A 22,193-nucleotide genomic window follows, 5' to 3' on the forward strand; every position below is an offset into this window, starting at 1 on the left:
CGGGGGAGGGGCAGAGGAAGAGGGAGAAGCAGGCTCCCCATTGAGCAGGGAACCTAAAGTGGGACTACCTTGTCATATTTCTTTCTTAGTCAAATATTATGTAGTAAACTGGCTACTGTCAAAATTTAAAAGCAACATCTGTAAAATTTGAGAATAGTTTTAGGAATATACTTGGGTATGAAATCTTACAAAAATATTAAGACATGTTCTTCATTATGGCACTGGTACCACAGAAGATTCACCATCAAAGAAAGGATAAAATGAGAGAGATTTTGAGCAGTGAGTGACAAAATGCAGGGGTGTTAAAGAGCTATAAAAACAAACAATATCTTGGACGTATACTTAGATATAGTGAGTCAGAGATTAGTGTGGTATTTTGTCATTTATTTTTTTTAAAGATTTTATTTATTTATTTGACAGAGATAGAGACAGCCAGCGAGAGAGGGAACACAAGCAGGGGGAGTGGGAGAGGAAGAAGCAGGCTCCCAGCAGAAGAGCCTGACATGGGGCTCGATCCCAGAACGCTGGAATCACACCCTGAGCCAAAGGCAGACGCTTAACGACTGAGCCACCCAGGCGCCCCGTATTTTGTCATTTATTTAATAATCATGTTTACTCAATTCACTTTATTGTGATGAACAATTTAATAAACATCCTTCAAGTTATAAGAAGACAAGTTTCTTCTTGATTAAGTAATAGCGTTAGACCTGGCAATGGAACATTTTGCAAATAAAGCCACAAAAATCCGTTGAGATTATTCTTGGGAAAAGTATATGGTTTGGGGGCTGGCAGTGTGTAACTTCCTGAAAACAACCAAAATACAAAAACAACAAAAATCGGGTCGATAACTTGTTCCTGATTTGATACTACTATTCTTTTTCACTTGAATTGCTGTACAGATCGCAAAGTTCCAAAACCAGTTCTAGCAACTCAGATTTACAGGTTTAAAAGACTGATAGGATTTCCTTACAAAGTCAACCACCAAATAGTTAAATAGCTTATTTAATGTTCAAGTAAAATTCAAATTTTACAGGTACTCACTGTAACGTGACTATTTACGTTAATCAGCTGGCAACAGGACTACTACTTAAATTATTGCTCAATAATTACTGCTCATAATTTTTTACTTGATATACACTTGTAAAAATTAATCAAATTTAGTTGTATCTTAAAATTGGTTTTTTCACCTTTCCTCTTTTGAATTCTTTCTTTGATCTCTAAAACAGGAAAAAAAAGCCTTTTAAAAATAGGTTATCTTATTACGGCTAGTCAAAATAAATTAAAAACACTTAATACTTAGAAAGCCTCAAGTCATTACAATTATTTTAAGACTGTAATAATAGCATGTTGTAATTTGAATTCATTTGCACTGAAACAAATTATTGTCCTTCGTTCTACCTCAAAGGACTCATCAACATTGTTCTGCAATATTAATCGAAGCTGGAATCATCTCAGTTCTCAGCATTTGGATCTATGGGAATAGCTTTTCTTACATCTTCAAGTGCTAAAAGTACTTATAAAAAAAGGTAGAAGAATGAGAATAATTATAAAGAACACGAATTTGTCACCCCGTGAACAGCCAGGGAGAGTTCTCTTTTTCTAGTTTCAAAGGAGTGTGGCTGCCAGGTGAAGCTCAAAGGTCTACTTTTTTTTTTTTTTTAATATTTTATTTATTTATTTGAGAGCATGAGCAGGCGGAGAGGGTGAGGGAGAAGCAGACTCCCTACTGAGCAGAGAGCCAGATGTGGGACTAGATCCCAGGACCTGGGATCCTGACCAGAGCCTAAGGCAGATAGATGCTTAACCAACTGAGCCACGCAGGTGCGCCGGTCAACTTTTTTTTATTTATTTTTATTTTTTATTGTGGTTTGGACGGTATTCCCGCTTTCCTTTGTATTCCATTTTAGCCTCCACCTTCCTCTTCCCAGACATCTCACTCTTCCTTCAGGCCCCATTTCTTCAAGGTTTCAGCGTCGTGCTCTCTCTAGTAAAAGGAAGACTCAGTTTTTCTCCGTGGCCACCAAGGGTCCTTGCCAACTGTCACGGTCGCAGCCCACCGCCCTTCCAGCCCCCAACTGGCAGCCGCAGGAGGAAGTACCTGCCGGCCGGGCGGGGCTGGCCGCCGCCCGCCAACACCTGGGGAGGGGGTGGCGCCCCAACGGCCGCGAAGGGTGTGGGGGAGGGGCGCTTGCTCCCTCCCGCCCGCCCCCAGTCGGTGACTCAACGCCGGGGACCTGCGGACAAAGGTGCGCAGCCTGGGGCAGGGCCCGGGAGGCGGGGCCGCCAAGTCGGCCAGGTCTGCTCCGCCCCGCCGCGCCCGCAGAGTGCGCAGATACTTCGGCGAGCTCGCGTCGTGGGCCAGGCAGCACCTCGCCGCCGTCCTTCCGACGCTGACCCGCGCGTCCCAGGCCTCGCGTCCCCGGCTGGCCAGCGGGCTCCCGACGCCCCGCTCCCTCCGCGTGCCTCGCCCCTTCCCGCGAACCCCCAGCCCACCCCGCGCCCCTCTCGACGACGCGCGCGCAGCATGGCGCGCTCCCAGGTCCCCGCGTTCGGGCTCCTGTTCGCGGCGGCCACCGTGGCGGTGGCCGTGGCTCAGAAAGGTAAGGAGCAGAGTTGTGGGCTTGGCCGGGTCGGGGACGTCCCTCGGCATCCGAGACAGAGGTGGTGGGCAAGGGGCGGCCGGCCACGTTTTCCCGTCTGGAGCGGACCGCGCGGGGCTGACGCAGCCCAGGCCCTCTGCGCGAGGGAGGGGGTGGGAAGGCTCCCGCTCGCACGGCCGCGAGGGAGCCGTCTTACTTCGCCGCTGTGCACCGCTCTCCAGGATAATGGCCCGGAGCAGGGGCGGGGGGCAGGCAGGGAACGGAGCGGCCAAGTCCGGGGACTTTTCGGCCTCGGAGTGGGCCAGAGGGGCCCGGGGCGGCGCGGGTGCCGCACGCCGTCTGAGCGCGCCCACGTTCTCCGGCCCTGGCGCGCGCTTGGGGGGGTCCTAGTGTGGCGGAAACTTGCAGCCGCCGGCAGGGGCGTCGGTGGCCACCAATCGCTGGCCCGCCCCTCCCCTCGGCACCTGTGGCTGGCCCCGGATGTGAGTCTCGGGCGGGGACAGGTAGCTGCCGGGAGGCCGCCGGGGCCGCTGCACACCTGCGCGCGGGAGCAAGTCCTTCTGGGCCTTCACGACCTGGCGTGGGAGTGTGGGTGTTTACTCTTTTTTAAGGATCGTGTAGGTAATGCCAAGTTTATTGTAGGGAACCCAGAAATACCGATATCTGTAAAGAGTAAAAACAAACCCACAATCCCAACACTTCAAGAGAATCCCATTATTAATCCCAGGATATATATATTTTTAGACATTGCTGTAAACATTGCCCTAAAGCGAAACACAGTTTTGTATCTTGTGTATGTGTGTTTTTACTCCCACATAACATCCAGAGTTTTCCGTTTCTTTTAGTCTTGGAAACCACGATGTAAGTGGTGACGGAACAATCTCTGGTGTGGAAGGTCGCGCCCTTATCCACATATTGGACATGTGGTTTGATCACAGTTTTCTTAGTTGGAATAAATATCTTGTCTGCCATTTGTTGATTTTTTTTGTGAGATGGTGGCCAGAAGTAAAGTGGCAGTTGGCCAGAGCTTTCAGGAAAGGAAACCTTCACCAACAGAGCATGGGCCTAATGCATTACACTTTCAAAATAACGCAGTTTAATCAACTCCTGTTTTTCTAACTCCAGTCCAAGGCTGAGTACTTAATCTTAAATTGCTTTAAAGTGATGATAGTTGCTGTCGGTTCAGAAAAATCTGTACCTAATTGGTCTGTTTTAAATTTCACATCCCATGGGCATGAAAAGGTGCTTTTGAGCTGTGATGAAGTAGAGTGATGAGTAAGGCTTGGACTCCTTGAGAGAAAGCCACTATCTCCTTCTGTGATCCCAATACTGAGTTTAGTGCTCGACGAATTCTATAGGTGGTTCATATTAATTATAACTTAAACAGGGAATAACTAAAACCAACTTGAGATAGGAAGGAGCAATATAAAAAAAAAGATGGCTTGTCACAGTGGTTTTGTTGTTAATGATTGCGTTCTCTTAGGTAGACAAAAGGAATTAGAGGGGCTTGCCAATTTGAAGTTAAAACGAACTTTTGAGATAGTCAAAGGTATAACTATATTTTTTTTAAGGTTTTATTTGAGAGGGAGTAAGCGAGAGAGAGAGAGAGAGAGAGAGAGAGAGAAGGAAGGGGCAGAGGTATTAAACTGGTATTAATATCCAGGATAAGCTGTGTAATATCACTTTGAAAGTTTGGTACTAAGATTTAATTTTAGGAAGGCCACAAACAGAAGTGCCCCCAAGCTCATGTGAAAGTATAATTTTTCCAAGGTAAATTGTCCAAGGGTTGACTGATACCATTAAACTCAAAAGCAAGCATTTCTTTTTAAGAAAATTGGCTGGGGGGCGCCTGGGTGGCACAGCGGTTAAGCGTCTGCCTTCGGCTCAGGGCGTGATCCCGGCGTTATGGGTTCGAGCCCCACATCAGGCTCCTCTGCTGTGAGCCTGCTTCTTTCCTCTCCCACTCCCCCTGCTTGTGTTCCCTCTCTCGCTGGCTGTCTCTGTCTCTGTCAGATAAATAAATAACTAAAATCTTTAAAAAAAAAAAAGAAAGAAAGAAAATTGGCTGGGAGGAGGAAAGAAATGTGGGTTGTTCCAGATCCTAGAATTGGAATTGTGGATTTTCAGGAAAGTGTCAGTAGCTAACAAGCAAGGGTTTGTCTATCCCTACCCTGGGAGGGAATGATCTAAGACTGGGAGTATCATCATTGAGGCAAAGCTGAAAATGACGTTCAGAGGGCTGTATTCTTGGCTTAAAAAAGTCAAATGGGAATGCATGCAAATTAGACTCTGTCTGTGTGATATAAACAAACTATTCACCATAGTATCAGCCACTCAAATTACAGCTGAAAAATAAAACAAATTACAGCCAAAAAAGAAAACATTTTAACGCTTTGTGGACCTGTAACTTAGGCATTATTGTTAGAGTATCATTTAGTTGAGACACCAGAATTCATAGTCAGATTCACATTTTAAAATGGGATTTTGTTTTTGACTTCATCTAGCATGTGTCTGTGAAAACTACAAACTGACCACAAACTGCTCCTTGAACACATATGGTCAGTGCGAGTGTACTTCGCTTGGCACACAGAATTCTGTCATCTGCTCAAAACGTGAGTAGAATATTTCATTGCCTTTAACTTTCTTCTTTAACTAATGTGTCTCGAGTCGGGAAGCATTTTTTGGGCTCAAATTTGAATCATGTTATTTTGTCAATTACCTCATAGCTGAAGCTTCTTGAAATTTAGAAAGTGAACGTGGGAACATGTAAGTCTGCAGTAATCTTTGGCTCTGGGAGTTTGGAGTTAAAAGTTTTTTTCCTAAAGCATAAAACTGCAGTTACTTTTCAGTGTGACATTAAGCTTTCTTTTCAGTGGCAACCAAATGTTTGGTGATGAAGGCCGAAATGACCAGCTCAAAGTCTGGGAGAAGAGTGAAACCTGAGGGGGCTTTCCAGAATAATGATGGGCTTTATGATCCCGACTGTGATGAGAAGGGGCTCTTTAAAGCCAAGCAGTGCAATGGCACCGCCACATGCTGGTGTGTGAACACTGCGGGGGTCCGAAGAACGGATAAAGATGCCGAAATAACCTGCACCGAACGAGTGAGGACCTAGTGAGTTGGGCTGCCCTTATTCCTTGTTGTTCATGCTTTTCAGATTTGTTTAAGTAAATTTATTTTGGAATATATAATATGATTTGGTGATTTAGAATTCAAAAAAGAGGAAAAAGAGTGCAAAGTTTCCGTTTTATCCCCCCCCCCCGCAGCTACCCAGTTTACCTCCACAGAACTGATGTCACCAGTTTGTTATAGAACCTTCCAGAGATATTTTATGAATTCACTAGCAATATGTTTTTCTTATTTAAAATTTTTTTCCTTGTGGTAGCATACTAAATATAGTTTTCCTCTTCTATTTTTACTTAACACTGGTCAGATTTTAAAGTTGGATTAGTGTTAAATGTATGTGAAAAATTTAAGTTGTTAATATATTTGCTCGTTTATTGTGTTTTAAAATGAGGTATGGGGGCCCCTGGGTGGCTCAGTGGTTAAGTGTCTGCCTTCGGCTCAGGGCGTGATCCCGGCATTCTGGGATGGAGCCCCACATCGGGCTCCCCCGCTGGGAGCCTGCTGCTTCCTCTCTCGCTCCCCCTGCTTGTGTTCCCTCTCTCGCTGCCTGTCTCTCTCTGTCAAATAAATAAATAAAATCTTAAAAAAAAAAAAAGTAAAATGAGGTATGGTTACTCCTGAAACCAGTATTGCACTGTATGTTAACTAACTAGAATTTAAATAAAAGTTAAAGTAATAAAATAAAGCCGAGGTATGGTTGCCTCAGATTTATACAGTAAAAAGGAGCAGAAACACACTCAAGCTAGCTTAAGCAAAAGAGGTTTTATTAGAAGTGACTAGAGCTGGAAAGTTATCCAGACCAAGGCAGGCACTCTCTCCTTTGGTCTTCCGGAGCTTCACGGTCACTTTTCTCTGCTGCTCTCAGTGCCTTTTGTCTCTTCCCTTGAGTGTAGCCCAGCACGACCAGCGAGGCCTTGGTTTTACGTGGCCTTGAGTATGGTGGCCCAAGGCCAGAGGTTGACCTGTTCGAAAGGGTGTTTTCTCCTGGATGAGTGCTTTATGAGCAATGTGTGGGAGCCGAGGAGGATTGGAAGTGCAAATCTATTACATAAATCCTTTTCTGTTGATTGTACTGTAGTTCCACTTGGGAATTTTGCTATTAGCTTATTAGGAAAATACTACAAAAGGCTGAGTTGTTATAGTCAATCATTAAATACTGTCTTTTTACTTTACAGCTGGATCATCATTGAACTAAAGCACAAAACAAGAGAAACACCTTATGATATGGAAAGTTTGAAAACGTACGTACTGTTAAGGTCATTATATTTGCACAGTTGGTACTCAGGTCTTCATTCTAATTCATTAGAAAAACTAAAACAAGTCTTAATGCTTCTTTATATTTATGAAAAAATGAGATACTATAATGTTTTAACCTTATTTTGAAATAGAGTTGCAAGAATAGGACAGATTTCCTGTAGTACTCTTCCACCAATGAACATTTTGCCCCATTTTCTACTTTTTTTTTTATTTTTAGTTTTAAAGATTTTTAAAAATTTATTTATTTGACAGAGACAGGCAGCGAGAGAGGGAACACAAGCAGGGGGAGTGGGAGAGGAAGAAGCAGGCTCATAGTGGAGGAGCCTGATGTGGGTCTCGATCCCAGAACGCTGGGATCACGCCCTGAGCCGAAGGCAGACGCTTAACAACTGCGCCACCCAGGCGCCCCTTTGCCCCATTTTCTATGTGTCTGTGGGTATACTTTCTATACCTACCTAAACACGTAGAGGTATTTTTCCCAGAACTATTTGAGAGCAAGTTGTAGACATCATGCCCCTTGACCCCTAAATACTTCAGTGTATCTTATCCTAGGAATAAAAGGCACTCGCTGTTTTGTTTTGTTTTCCATTCTCTTTCTTGTAATCTCTGTGCCCAACGTGGGACTTGAACTCACGACCCCAAGATAAGAGTCCTGTGCTCTGCCAGCTCAGCCAGCCTGGCTCCCCAAAAGGCACTCTGTTCTATAACTGCTTTACAGTTACCAAATTCAGGAAATTTAATGTTACACCATATTGTGCCAGTTTTCCCAATGTTGATCTTTATGGTTATTTTTTTTCCCCTTTTCACCCAGAACCCAGTCTGAGATGATGTATTGCATCTGGTTGTGATGTTTTTGTCTCTCTTAATATGGAACACTGTCTTGGCCTTTCTTGGTTCTTCATGATGGTATTTTTGGAGAGTATAGGCAAATAATTTCACAGAATGTCCCTCAGATTTGAATTTACCTGATGTTTCCTCATAATTAAATCCAGGTTAAGCATTTTTGACAGAAAAACTACATAAGTGATCGTATGTCCTTCTCAGTACTTCCCATCAGGAAGCATATGATGTCTTGTCCTTTTGTTAGTGATATAAACTATGGCTAAGGGGATACCTGTCAGGTTTGTAATGGAGAGTTACTGGTTACCTCTTGGTACTAATTTCTTTTAATTTTTAAAAATTTTATTTATTTGAGAAAGAGAAAGAGTCCACAAGCAGGGGGAGGGGCAGAGGGAGAAGCAGACTCCCTGCTGAGCGGGAAGCCCCACACGGATCAATCCCAGGACCCTGGCATCGTGACCTGAGCTGAAGGCAGACGTTTGACCGACTGAGCCACCCAGGGTGCCTCAACTTTTTGTAATTAATAAATATAACCTGTGGGCAGATACTGGGGTCCCATATGAATATCCTGTTTCTAATCAAACTAGAACAACAGTTTTAGCATCAATGGATGATTCTAGCCTGAATCAGTTATGATAGCTGCAAAATGGCATAACATTTTTAAAACAAGTTTGATTAATGACAGTTCTAGATCTTGAACTACCTGCTTAGTTAAAAGGATGTGCTCTTTAAAAAAATAGTGCTTCTTAATGTTGTGTAGACACTTTTTTAAGAACACAGATCTTTATTTACAGTGCACTGAAGGATGCAATCACAACTCGTTATCAGCTGGATCCTAAATACATCACAAATATTCTGGTAAGATTTTTGTTTTTAGTAAATGAGCTTTAGCAGAACGTTAGTGGGATAGAATGGTTTGGGTATGACTTTCAGTAGTGGTTAAATTGCATTTGAATAACAGTTTAAACCCTGGACGCTTAATAATTCAAATTTCCTGTTGTTTTCCTTCCATAGCCTTCGAAAACCTCAGTTTTACCCTTAAGGAAAGTGTTGTTTCTCTGGTTGAAAAATACTTGAAGAATGTGATGGAACTTTTTCAAGGCAGAAAATTTGTTTTTTTTTTTTTTTCCCAAGATTTTATTTATTTGACAGCCAGCGAGAGAGGGAACACAAGCAGGGGGAGTGGGAGAGGAAGAAGCAGGCTCCCAGCGGAGCTCGATTTGGGCTCGATCCCAGGACCCTGGGATCATGCCCTGGGCCGAAGGCACACGCTTAATGACTGAGCCACTCAGGCGCCCCCAAAATTTATGTCATTTTTAAGGACAGGAGGGAATATGCTTTTTTGTTCCTTAAAAGCAGAACATGGTAAATGCATACTGCATTTTGGATTGCATTTCTTTAGCATTTTATTTTTTTTATTTTTTAAAAGATTTTATTTATTTATTTGAAAGAGAGCAAGAGGAGTGCAGCGAGCACGGAGGGAGAAGCAGGCTCCCCACTGAGCAGGGAACCCAAAGTGGGGCTCTACCCCAGGACCCTGGGATCATGACCTGAGCTGAAGGCAGGCGCTTACCTGACTGAGCCACCCAGGTGCCCTCAAATAAGATACTTCAATATCTTGTTTTACATTTTTTTTCAAGGGAAGAAAATACTCTTGAAAAGAAAATAGATTTTAAAACCTCCCAGGGGCGCCTGGGTGGCACAGCGGTTAAGCGTCTGCCTTCAGCTCAGGGCGTGATCCCAGCGTTATGGGATCGAGCCCCACGTCAGGCTCCTCCTCTATGAGCCTGCGAGAACTCTCCCACTCCCCCTGCTTGTGTTCCTTCTCTCGCTGGCTGTCTCTATCTCTGTCAAATAAATAAATAAAAAATCTTTAAAAAACAAAAAAAAACAAACCTCCCAAAGATTTGTAAATTACAGTTACCTACTAATGGAAAGGAACACTGACAAATGTAGGTTACAGAAAATCAAAAACTGAATATTCCGATTTTTGAACCATGATATTTTTACATGATTTTGGCTGTATTGATATTAATTTGTATTTTTCATTTTCTCCCAGTATGAAAATGATCTTATCACTATTGATCTGATGCAAAATTCATCTCAGAAAACTCAGAATGATGTGGACATAGCTGATGTGGCTTACTATTTTGAAAAAGATGTGAGTATAATCTTCGTTGTATTCCTGTGTTTAGAAATGTTTCTGTCATGCCTCAAAGGATTTAAGATCTTTCATCATCTTTTTCTCCACTTACACATCATCCACACCTCTGTTCTCCAAGTGGTTCTTGGGCTGCAATTAACTTTGTCCTCATCCCTCCATATTTCTCACATACTTTTCTGATCTGTTTGTTGTATATTTATGCCTTTTTTCAAATTCTTTTACCTAGAATATTTTCTCTCATAATTCTTACCTAGTGCATCCTTGATAGTTTGTGTGTATAGCCTTCTCCATTTTAATGTCCATGAACAAGAAGTTATGTAAGAAGTGCTGTGTAACTAGTATGATTTCAAATTCGTTTCTGCTTTAATGTATTATCATTAAAAAAAATAAATAAACTTTAATATATTCTAGTGAGCCATTTTCTGATGAGATCTGGGATTTGCTTCAAAATAAACTGGCCTGGGGTTTGGGAAGGGAGGAAGGATGAAACCACAAAGATCTTGGTAATGGTTTTTTCAGTGTATAATTGACAAGTAATTCTATGTGGCCGTGTGGTTTTTTTTTTTTTTTTAAAGATTTTATTTATTTGTCACAGCACAGGCAGGGGGGAGAGGCAGGCTCCCCGCTGAGCAAGGACTGTGATGGGGGGACTCCATCCCAGGACTCTGGGATCATGACCTGAGCCACCCGGGCATCCCAATGGTGGGTTTTATTAAATATTTTAAATTGCTTTTCTCCTTCTCAATACAGGTTAAAGACGAATCCTTGTTCCATTCCAATAGAATGGACCTCAGAGTAAATGGGGAACAATTGGATCTGGATCCCGGTCGAACTGCAATTTACTATGTTGATGAAAAACCACCTGAGTTTTCAATGCAGGGTCTGCAAGCTGGTATTATTGCTGTCATTGTGGTTGTGACCCTAGCAGTTATTGCTGGAATCGTTGTGCTGGTGAGTATAGAACAAGTCAACTTTCCCTTAAGGGCATATTCTTTCAAGAAAAGGAGACAGCATGAGACAGCTACATCCACGTTCTGGAACATATTAATGAAACAAAAGCTTCATTTTTTATAATTCTGTATATAGTGAACGAATCTTTTGCATCTGGTCCTTTTTTTATAAAATAATCACCTTCTGAAGCAAGAAAGCATACTAACCTGAGAAAAGCTCGTAGCCGAGCCCCTCACAGGTCAGTTACATGGCCATCAGGCAACAAATGTCCTTTAGTTCTCTCGCTACCAACAGTCCTGCCAGGGCCAGTGCAAAACCCTTGAACTCCCGAACTGTTCAAAGAAACGCAACAACAGAACCCAATTAACGTTAGCATGGAAAGGATTGAAAGTGGTAAATCGGAAGAGCAATTCTAAACAAAAGATTCACAGATTGAATTTAGCAGTGCTCCAGCAGAAGGTACCACCTGAGCAGACAGGGTTTATTCTAGAAATGTAAGGATGTTCCAGCATTAGGAAATCTTAACGTAGCAGAATTCAGAGGTAGGTTTGAGGGTATGTGGGAACTTAGATTTTCGGTTCAATGGAATTGAAAAAAAATGTTGAATTCCTGTTTCACTGTGCTGCGGCGGGCCGTATTGCCCACCTGTGTGAATGGCACTTTATGGAGCAGTGCGCCTGTGTTCAAACCCAAATTCCAGATGGATTATAGTTAAAAACGTTAAAAAATTATAACAACTCTCAATTAATTTTGGAAATGTTTGTACAACCTTGTGGTAAAGGGAACCAAGTAAGGCAAGAAATCTGGAATCCATGAATCAAAAGATACATATTTGACTGAATTGAAATTAAACATTTTGTATGGCAAAGATACTGGAAAGTGAAAAATGTCAGTGATCAGCTGGGGGAAAATCTCCATGATGCATAAAACAATATGCATAACATATAATGAGTTCTTTCAAATTGATGAGAAAATTAAAGAATAACAAAAGGCATGGATAGATGATTTTACAGGAGAAATCCAGTTGGGAAATACACACGTGAGAGAATCACATAAATCTAATTGTCCTTTAGAAACAAGCACAGATATATTGGGAAGCATGGTCAAGGTTATGTATTGTGGTGTTGCTAGTAAGGATGAATCTGGAAACAACTTTTGTGTACATCTGTGGGAGAACGGATGAGTAGGTGGTGGAATATTCATGGTATGGAGTCAAGTTATTAAAAAGAATGAGTATAATCTATAGCTTTTGATCTGGAAAGGCTCCTATGATGTTGATACAGGCTGTGCAAAGAGAAATGATACTGTATGATCCCATTTTTTTAGACTGCTCCCCCTTCCCCAAACTCATGCACATTGGTCTTTGTGTATATTTCTGTGAGGATGGAACAAAATCTGGAAGAATGCATACCAGGCTGTTAGATTTTATTACAGATTATTCATGGTTTTCTCAGTGCGGTTTTTGGTTTGTTTCACTGGTTGTGGCTTTTTGTTTTTGTTCCAAAAGATTTTTGATTCAGGTGGGAAGGAGGTCTTGAAAGTTTTTTTAATTTTTTTTTTCTTGAAATAGAATATACAGAGTTACGTTACTTGCAGGTGTACAGCATAATGACTCAGCAATTCTGTACATTACTCAGTGCGCCTCATGATAAGTACAGGCTTTTTTTTTTCTTTTTAGTTTAGGAGAGAAATTTTAATTTAAGAAATAATGTTTGTGGATAGATTTTTAAGTTAAATTTGTTCAGATAGGAATTGCGTCCATTAAAAGCATTTGTGTGTCAATTTAGGTCAACTCTTTCTTTGGATAGCAGTCCTAAAATAGTAATCATTTTTCTTCCATTCAGGTTATTTCCAGAAAGAACAGATTGGCAAAGTATGAGAAGGCCGAGGTAAATGGATTACTTTATAAAAAGCCCCTTTTTAAAAAATCTTACTCCTGATAATCACTGTACCATCCTAGACCCTGATAGGACTCAGTTATACTGGAGCCCCTTTATAGTATGGTCCTTAGGGCCCTAGGGACTGTCTTTCAATGCTCCCTTACTTACATTCCCTTATTTTGTTGTTTTAAGATTTTATTTATTGTGAGAGCCAAGCACAAGTGGGGGGGGAGGCGCAGAGGGGCAAGCAGACTCCCCGCTGAGGGGAGACAGGATGCAGGACTGGATCCCAGGAGCCTGAGATCATGACCTGAGCCAAAGGCAGACGCTTAGCCAACTGAGCCACCCAGGAGCCCCTTACTTAATGGTCTCTTGCATGAGTTCTACAGCAGACCGGCTAATACTGAGTTCTGCCTCAAAGAGTAGTGGGATAGGAAGCCTACAATTTTTGTTTGATGAAGTATCAACTTTCAGTGGAGTCTTTTAGAGGCATACTCCATGGATTGTTAGAGAAACCCCATGTGACTGATGACCTGATTTACTGTCTCTATGCCAGTGAAATAATCATTAAAAAAGACTGTTTATGTCCTACTGAAACTGTTGTGTGCTAACTAGTCATGTACTTTAGTGTGGAAACCAACTGTCAGATTGTTAGTGTGTCAGTCACTTAGAACTGGGTGTGAAACACACTTGTTCCTGAACCCTGTCAACAACATTTTCAGTATACCCACCAGTTCGACCTATTTATGCATTTATTTGTAATTGTAAATGTACTTTTTTCTAATATTTTACCAAGACACACAGAAATGTAAAAGAATATTTAAAACAGTCTAGGTGTAACATTTTTCCCCATACCATAGTTGATCATCTGGCTTAATTGGTTTGGTGACCCCAGGTTTCGGGACAGACTCCCTGAGCTGAATCATTAACAGAAAGGCGGGATGACAGTGTACCGCAGCAGTTAAGAGCAATATAGACGCGGGTTTGACCACTTGTTAGCTGGGTAGGCAGTTACTTCTTTAAGCCTCCATGTTTCCTTGTTTGTAAACGGGGGATAATACTACAGAGCCGTTGTAAGGATTAAACAAAGTAGTCTGTATAAAGTATTGGTCCCGTGTATGCCACATAGTAGAATGTTTGCCAGCAGTAGTAGTTTCCATCACCTTGTCTCCGTTCTGCCTGTAACTAATTGTGTGATCTGGGACAAGTCACTTAATTCTGAATTTGTTTCCTCATCTGTAAAATTAAAAGATTAATAATAGAAAATAGATTGATTCTTACTGGATGTAAAAATGGCATACATTTAATAAAGACCTTATCCATTCTTACAGATCTAGTTCACCTGCTACTTCCCCCCTCACTTTGGCCATCTTACCTCCAAATAGCAGTTTGGGTCATGCATTCAGTATGTGCTTCCTTGTAGTACTCCCCCCGCCATAAGGCTCATAAATGTGGGAGAGAATTATCTTGATTTCCTTAAAAAAAAAAAAAAAACCTGTTTTCAGGATGAACAAAAGATTGGGAAATTATTTAAAATTTTCTCTTTTTCGGGGCGCCTGGGTGGCACAGCGGTTAAGCGTCTGCCTTCGGCTCAGGGCGTGATCCCGGCGTTATGGGATCGAGCCCCACATCAGGCTCCTCTGCTGGGAGCCTGCTTCTTCCTCTCCCACTCCCCCTGCTTGTGTTCCCTCTCTCGCTGGCTGTCTCTATCTCTGTCAAATAAATAAATAAAATCTTAAAAAAAAAAAAAATAAAATTTTCTCTTTTTCTTCTATTTCAGATAAAGGAGATGGGTGAGATGCATAGGGAACTTGCTTAATGACTATAATTTGAAGAGTAACTACAATAAGGGAAATTAGCAGATTACAAGTGTATGAGCATGAGACAAAGAGATCCGTGAGGACTACTCTTTTGTTAGTTGACATCTTCTATTTGTAATAGTGAAACCTGTATAAGCAGCTTCAAATTGACTTCACCAATCTTAAAATTTGACCACAGAGTCCTGTCTTTGTAGATCTGATATGAAATCCAGAACTTGGACTGCATAGGTAAAATTGTTTATGCCTAACATTAAGATGTGTACCTTAGATATTCTCCAGTGGAGTTTGAATGACTACTGTCTCATCCATTTGTGATTGAAAGCTGCCTTTCTATTTACTTCGAGTCTTGTACATATAAACTTTTTTTTTTTTACAAACTGAAATAAAATATTTTAAAACTGAATTTCCTAACTTTACTTGAATCATTGAATCAAATTTCTTAGTATACACAGGTTGAGAAATGCTCCGAATGCTAACCACAAATTAGGGTTTTGTATGATTACTTATCATCATGTGTATTTGATAGAAAATGTATAACCTATAATTAATTTTTTTTAAAGATTTTATTTATTCGACAGAGATAGAGACGGCCAGCGAGAGAGGGTACACGAGCAGGGGGAGTGGGAGAGGAAGAAGCAGGCTCATAGTAGAGGAGCCTGATGTGGGGCTCGATCCCATAACGCCGGGATCACACCCTGAGCCGAAGGCAGACGTTTAACCGCTGTGCCACCCAGGCGCCCCTATAATTAACTTTTAACAGGAAAATCAAACAGTTGTATTCTGAATGAATCTAAGTTTTAAACAAATCAGCACTTTGGCAAACACGCATTGGGGCAGAATTGATGGAGAGTGTTGTAAACCATGAATGCTGTGCTTGGTTGAATTAAAGCACCAGTCATTCGACATCTTACGTAATGAGTAAGTTATAGTACAAACACATTTTATATGAAGTTAAAGCATCCTGAAGTATTTTGCTTTCAATGGGAAATTTTTTAAAACACTATGAAAAACATTAAAGAAAATACAAAAGCTGGACTGAACAAAGATTTTCATTCCTCTGTAGTAGGCGGAATTCGAGGATGGCCCTCAAGATTTCTTTCTCTGATGTATATGCCCAACCCCCCCCCCCGAAGTGTGGGTAGGGCCTGTGAATATGATGAACTGCCACTCTCAAGATTAAGTTACATCTCATGGCAAAGGCCAGGAGATTTTAGATGCAGATGTGATTAAGATCCCTAATAACTTGACTGAATTAAAAGGGAGATTACGAAGGAGTGCCCCAAGGTAGGAGACGACTAGAAACTGTAGATGTGTTCCCCCGTCAGCCTTAAAGCGAGCTGCCGTGTTGCGGAGAGGGTCACCTATCAGGAAACAGCAGGCTGAGGAGAGAACCTCAGTCCCACAACCTCGACAACTGAATTCTGCCAGCAACGAGTGAGCTTGGAAGAGAACCGCAACTCCAGGTGAGATCACAGCCCTGGCCAACATCACCGCAGTCTTGAGACCCTGAGAAAAGAATCCACTTATGTGATGCCTAGACTCCTGACCCTCCTGACCCGTGGAAACTGAGTAATAAAGGTTTATGGTCTTCAGTTGCTACATTGGTGGTGATTTGTATTGTAGCAATAGAAATGGATACAGCTGGGGCGCCTGGGTGGCACAGCGGTTAAGCGTCTGCCTTCGGCTCAGGGCGTGATCCCGGCATTATGGGATCGACCCACATCAGGCTCCTTCGCTATGAGCCTGCTTCTTCCTCTCCCACTCCCCCTGCTTGTGTTCCCCTCTCTCGCTGGCTGTCTCTATCTCTGTCAAATAAATAAATAAAATCTTTAAAAAAAAAAAAAAAGAAATGGATACAGCTAGTAGAAAGTAAGGAGAACATTAAAATGGGAATAGCGGATAATGAGCAGCCATTACCCCCAGGGCTAAGAGAGCTCCCAAAGAAGAGCTCTGCTTTTCCCCTAAGCCCCACTACCTGGGCCAAGATCCAGACCTTGTGGGAGGGCAGGGCAGCTCTCTGAAGAGCAGGGAAGGTGCTGTGAGGCTGCGCTGGAGGGACGTACTGAAAATTGCCCTCGAGGACAGGAGCCCCCAAACTCCAGCCTGCAGCCTGGCCCACCATCTGTTTTTACATAGTCTGGGAGCTAAGAATGGCTTTTGCATTTTAAAATATTTGAAAAGAATGTTCCCTGGTATGTGAAAGTTACATGAAATAAAAATGCCAGTGTCTGTTAATAAGGTTCTGTTGGAGCACAGCTAAATTCGTGTATTGTGTGTGGCTGTTCTGCACTATAGCAAAAGGATTGAGCAGTGTCAGACCCAATTGGCACAACCTAAAATATTCATTCTGGTCCTTTAAGGAAAAAGTTTGTTGACCCCTGCTCTAGGGTGCTGGGGAAAATCTATTCATAAGAAGGTGTCCTACCAGACACCAAAGGCCCTCCATAAAGCCGCCTTTTTAAATTTGGGTGCGGGAGCAGGTACTCGGGGAAGCTGCTGGCTGCTGTCCCCTGCAGGAGCAGCCATGTGCTGGAGAAGCCCCCGGTGCTGTGCCCTGGGGAAATACCAGGTGTTGCAAGGAGAGATAACTACCTTTTTCTCTTGCGCTGTCTGTCCTGCGCCCTCTACTGACAAAGCTTCAGGTACGTTTTTGCCGAGCCGGCGAAAAGAGTGAATTTACAGTTAAGAGGCAATAAATCGATAATGACATGTCCTTCAACTCCATGCCCTCAAGTTTCTGTCCTATCTCTCCTGAATCCACGCTTCTAAAGACAACACTGACCTACTAATTGCCAATGGCCCCTTTCCACCAGTGCGTAATCATGTGATCTCTCCATAGCTTATCACCATGATGACTCTCCCATTTCCTACCCCAGTATGTTGTTAACAGATTTACTTCTTTGGCATAACTGCCATTAGTCTCCCCTGGTTGTTTTCCTCTTCCACGGACTCTGAAATACTGATGTTCTCAGGATTTAGCCTTACTAATGTTTTCTACTCCTATGGATATACTAGTATTAACAACTGTGCCTTTTCTTCTGTTAATCTGCCTTGTCAGTTTAATTCACATACTCCCAAAACTGAACCTAAGAGGGTAGAGGAAAATTGGTCTTCCACATATACAACACTTCTGATAGATACAACATAATTTCACAACTCTTTTCCATTATCCTAAAACATGCCCCTAAACTCCTCTAAAAATTCCCACTGACCTAACAGGCTACCATTCCTTTTTCCTTTCTTAACAAACTTTAAATTTTTTGAAATTTTATTTTAATTCCAGAATAGTTGACTTACAGTGTTATATTAGTTTCAGGTGTACTATAATTCTGTACATTACTCTGATCATCACAATAAATGTACTCTTTATGTAATCTGCACACCAAACATGGGGCTCAAACTCACAACTCTGAGATCCAGAGCCTCACACTCTTCTGACTGAGCAAGCCAGATACCCCATTTCTTGTGTTTTTTCTTTTAGCCATTCTTTGTGAGATGATATCTGACTGTTTTGATTTGCATTTCTCCGATGATGAGTGATGTTGAGTATCATTTCCTATGTCTGTTGGCCATCTGTATGTCTTCAAAAAAATAAATGTTCGTGTCTTCTGCCTATTTTAAAATTGGATTGTTTGGTTTTTCTGGTGTTATGTAAATTCTTTATATGTTTTGGATAATAACCCTTTATCAGGGGGACGCCTGGGTGGCACAGCGGTTAAGCGTCTGAATTCGGCTCAGGGCGTGATCCCGGCGTTAAGGGATCAAGCCCCACATCAGGCTCTTCCGCTATGAGCCTGCTTCTTTCTCTCCCACTCCCCCTGCTTGAGTTCCCTCTCTCTCTGTCTCTCTCTCTCTCTGTCAAAACAAAACAAAACAAAAAACCCCCACAAACCCTTTATCGGATGTCATTTGCAAATATCTTCTATTTGGGAGGCTGTCTTTAGTTTTGTTGATAGTTTCCTTTGCTGCGCAGAAGCTTTTTATTTTGAGTTATAGTCCCCAAGTTTATTTTTGCTTTTGTTTACCTTGCCTTACCACTCCCCCTGCTTGTGCTCTCTTTCTGACAAATAATTAATAACATTTTTAAAGAAAAAGATTTTATTATTTGAGAGCGAGTGTGAGCACAAGAGAGAACATAATCAGGGAGTGGCAGAGAAAGAGGGAGAAGCAGACTCCCCATTGTACAGGGAGCCCAATGTGGGACTCAATCCCAGGACGCCAGTCATGACCTGAGCCGAAGGCAGACGCTTAAACGACTGAGACACCCAGGCGCCCCTCGAGTGGATTTTTTTCAATCTTTTTCATCTTTAAAGACCAGAGAAAAATCCACTGTCCTCACCTAAACTAACCCAAACCCCTTCCCCTCAGGTCTTGTACTTCTCATCCTGTAAGCTGCTTCCCTTTTTTTTTTTTCTCTAAGTACTCTACACCCAGCTTAAACTCATGACCCCAAGATCAAGAGTCCCAGGCTCTACTTACTGAGCCAGACAGTCGCCCCTCTGTCTTTCTTAAATTGCCTTTAGAAACTTATGGTTGACATTCCATTACCTTGAATTATCCTCTCATGTGTGTCTAGGTCCTAACGCTCTAGATAGATCAGGACAAATTTGGGCATTTTCTTTGTTTTTAGAATTAAGAGACTCAATTGAGAAATAATTCAATGAATAAGAGCTAGACATAGTGTGGGTGAGGGGAAATGTGATCACCAACAGTATAAAAGCTGTTTACAAAAGATCACAAAATATATTTTTTAAAGATTTTGTCTCTTTTATATATATAGAGAGAATGAGAGAGCATTCAGGGGTGGGGGTGGGGAAAGGGCAGAGGGAGAGAAGGTGAAAATCCTGAGCAGACTCTGCACTGAGCGTGGAACCCGACTCTGGGCTTGATCCCATGACTCTGAGAATATGACCCAAGAGGAAATCAAGAGTCAGACACTTAACTGACTGAGCTACCCAGGTGCTCCAAGATCACAAAATATTTTCAATTACCTCCTTTAATCCTCACATCAACTCTGGAGGTAGATAATTATTACCACGCTGCCTCCCTCTGAACTATTTAGAATGTGAACTAGGAAAGGGGAGAGATGAGATGACACTCAAAGCCAAGTTATCATATAGAAGCAGTTATTGTGATCCACAGCTCATTCATTTACAAACATTTCCTGCACACCCAATAGGTGTCAGGCCTTATGGCATACGTGATGTGGGACACAAAGGCAGAAGGAAATGTAGATAAAATTAAATGTCCTTGGGGGGCTTGGGTGGCACAGCGGTTAAGCGCCTGCCTTCGGCTCAGGGCATGATCCCGGCGTTATGGGATCGAGCCCCACATCAGGCTCCTCTGCTATGAGCCTGCTTCTTCCTCTCCCACTCCCCCTGCTTGTGTTCCCTCTCTCGCTGGCTGTATCTCTCTCTCTGTCAAATAAATAAATAAAATCTTTAACAAAAAAAATTAAATGTCATTATAACCTGCAGCCCATTGACAAATACTTGAGATAGACAGATTATAACATTTCTCCAAGATCCTGAGTCTTCTTTAGCATACGAAAATTCTTTTGGAACTTCCCTTATCTTTACTCCCTTCAGCCCCAAGGTATATAATCAGTTGCCCCTCACAATCCCGGAGCAGCAGTGGCAGCAGCTCTTTTTGCCCAGGGGTCCTGTCCCCTTGTTTTAATAAAACCACCTTTTTGCACCAAAGACGTCTCCAGAATTCTTTCTTGGCCGAATTCTTTCTTGGCCATCAGCTCCGGACCCCACCAACACATCAACTTTCAAAAAAAGTACATCACACAGATGGTTAAGCATACAGAATCTGGAGCAAGACAGAATTCTGGCTCTATCACTTACTACCAACTTTGCAATCTTGGGCAAGTTACTTCACAGTTCCAAATTTCCATTTCTTCATTGTTGTATAAGAATAACAGTAGTACCTAATACCTAGAGTTTCGAAGACTTAAACAGTAAACACATGTAAAAATAAGGAAAACACCTGACAGTCAATGAATGCTGATGAACAGTAGCCATTATCATTAACTATAAACATAAACACCCATTGGTGTTGTCTCCAAGTGCTTAGTCAACAGGTATTTCTAAAACAATGCAACGAATATTGTTATAATATGAATATGAATAAGGAGGTACTCCAGAAGATAATGCAACTAATTACACCTGTGGAAACTGGGCAGGTTTGACCGAGGGGACATTTGGGCCTGAAGACAGAATGATGGCTAGCAGTTTGCTACACAAAGAGCAGGAAGGGGCCATTCCAGAAGGACAAGTTTGTGTTGGAGCACAAGTGTCAAAAGGGAAGGGGAATTTATTTTAATTATTATTTTTCATAAGCTCTCAGCCCAGCGTGGGGCTTGAACTCAGGACCCCGAGATCAATAGTCTCATGCTCTATGGACTGAGCCAGCCAGGGCCGGGAAGGGGAATTTCCTGGCCAGACCCCAGACCTGCAGTGAGAGGCGAGGAGCGCTGCAGGCTGTGGGAAACGTAGGTCTGTTGGAAAGTAGTCTGCAGTCTGATGATCCAACTTCTCTGCTTCCCAATGTATTTCAATTTTAACTTGCTGGCCCGTGGTTTCAGAACTGTGCTGATGGTCAGGACTAACCAGGGAGGTTTTTAAAAAAATCCCAACACCCCACCTTCAGAATTTCCAAGCTTTTATATGTGGGTGGGGCCCAGGAATACCTTTGAAAACCCCCTCCCCCCCTACCCCTGGGCAATTCTGCAGCTGAGTCAGGGTTGGGGATGCTTCCATGGGTTAAGGGTGAGCCAGCGTTAAGGGTGAGCCAAACAGGAGCGTGCAATACCATTCCTAAGGCAGGTAACTGCAGGACACATCCTGACCTGCAGGTCTTTGCTCATTAAAAAAAAAAAAAAAAATTCACCCTATCTTTTTTTTTTCACCTTAACAGTTATCTTCTAACAGTTTACTTACTATAAATTTATTTACTGTATCATCTGAATTCGTTCATTAGAATGTAAACTGAACATTACTAGTGATCCTCAGATTCTAGAAGGGGCTGGCACATAGAAGGCCACATAAATACGGTTTTGAATGAATGAATGAATCAAAGATTGGAGGAAACGAGAATGTGGCTAGTACAGAGCGATAAGGAGGTTATCGAAAAACCTATTATCTTGATGTTGGCAGTTTGCTTAAAAAGGAAAAGGAAGACTGTTAGGGAGAGAGGGGTGCAGTTTTATTTTCTTAGTTCCAGTTTTAACGTACAGTGCTACGTTACTTATAGGTGTACAATGCAGTGATTCAACGATTCTATACATTACTCAGTACTCAGAGGAGAGGTTTTTAAAACACGTAGTAGGATGGGGAGAAAGGCTAGTTTTTCCTTGTTCTCGAGTTTCTTTCTGATTTCCCTCTCATGCTTCCGGGTACATAATAAACTCAAAACCGCCAGAACGACCCACCTGGCCTCCTTCCCCAATTATCCATCCACCCGGACTCCACGCAGGAGCAGCAGAGAAAAACACCTGGACCTGAAATCTTTTAAGGATGGCCGTCTGCCAGGGTCGGCGCGCGACCTA

The 22,193-nt window shown here is 42.3% G+C and overlaps 1 protein-coding gene and 2 long non-coding RNA genes across 3 annotated transcripts; 1 reads left to right on the forward strand and 2 right to left on the reverse strand.

Annotated features, from left to right (window-relative positions):
- Positions 1–1,829: 1,829 nt before the first annotated feature.
- Positions 1,830–3,129, reverse strand: LOC117801964. The gene is made up of 3 exons (XR_004624883.1): positions 2,797–3,129; positions 2,099–2,234; positions 1,830–1,984 (listed from the first exon to the last, which is right to left on the reverse strand). It is a non-coding gene; the product is annotated as an uncharacterized LOC117801964 (long non-coding RNA).
- EPCAM (epithelial cell adhesion molecule) lies at positions 2,228–15,041 on the forward strand. The gene is made up of 9 exons (XM_034659090.1): positions 2,228–2,600; positions 5,105–5,212; positions 5,474–5,714; positions 6,902–6,967; positions 8,618–8,681; positions 9,883–9,984; positions 10,738–10,938; positions 12,783–12,827; positions 14,599–15,041. Exons 1-9 carry the CDS (start codon positions 2,525–2,527, stop codon positions 14,635–14,637), a joined length of 942 nt encoding a protein of 313 aa, XP_034514981.1. The 5' UTR covers positions 2,228–2,524; the 3' UTR covers positions 14,638–15,041.
- Positions 13,466–22,178, reverse strand: LOC117801963. Its single transcript, XR_004624882.1, has 3 exons — positions 22,077–22,178; positions 14,194–14,293; positions 13,466–14,054 (listed from the first exon to the last, which is right to left on the reverse strand). It is a non-coding gene; the product is annotated as an uncharacterized LOC117801963 (long non-coding RNA).
- Between the last annotated feature and the right edge of the window lie 15 nt (positions 22,179–22,193).

Source organism: Ailuropoda melanoleuca, chromosome 4 (genome assembly GCF_002007445.2).
Source record: "Ailuropoda melanoleuca isolate Jingjing chromosome 4, ASM200744v2, whole genome shotgun sequence".
NCBI classification, from domain to species: Eukaryota; Metazoa; Chordata; class Mammalia; order Carnivora; family Ursidae; genus Ailuropoda; species Ailuropoda melanoleuca.

Coding starts and splice junctions, on each gene's coding strand:
- EPCAM (XM_034659090.1), top strand. CDS start 2,525: ATGGCGCGCTCCCAGGTCCCCGCGTTCGGGCTCCTGTTCGCGGCGGCC. Junction 5,213..5,473: donor TTCTGTCATCTGCTCAAAAC/GTGAGTAGAATA, acceptor CTTTCTTTTCAG/TGGCAACCAAATGTTTGGTG. Junction 12,828..14,598: donor CAAAGTATGAGAAGGCCGAG/GTAAATGGATTA, acceptor CTTCTATTTCAG/ATAAAGGAGATGGGTGAGAT.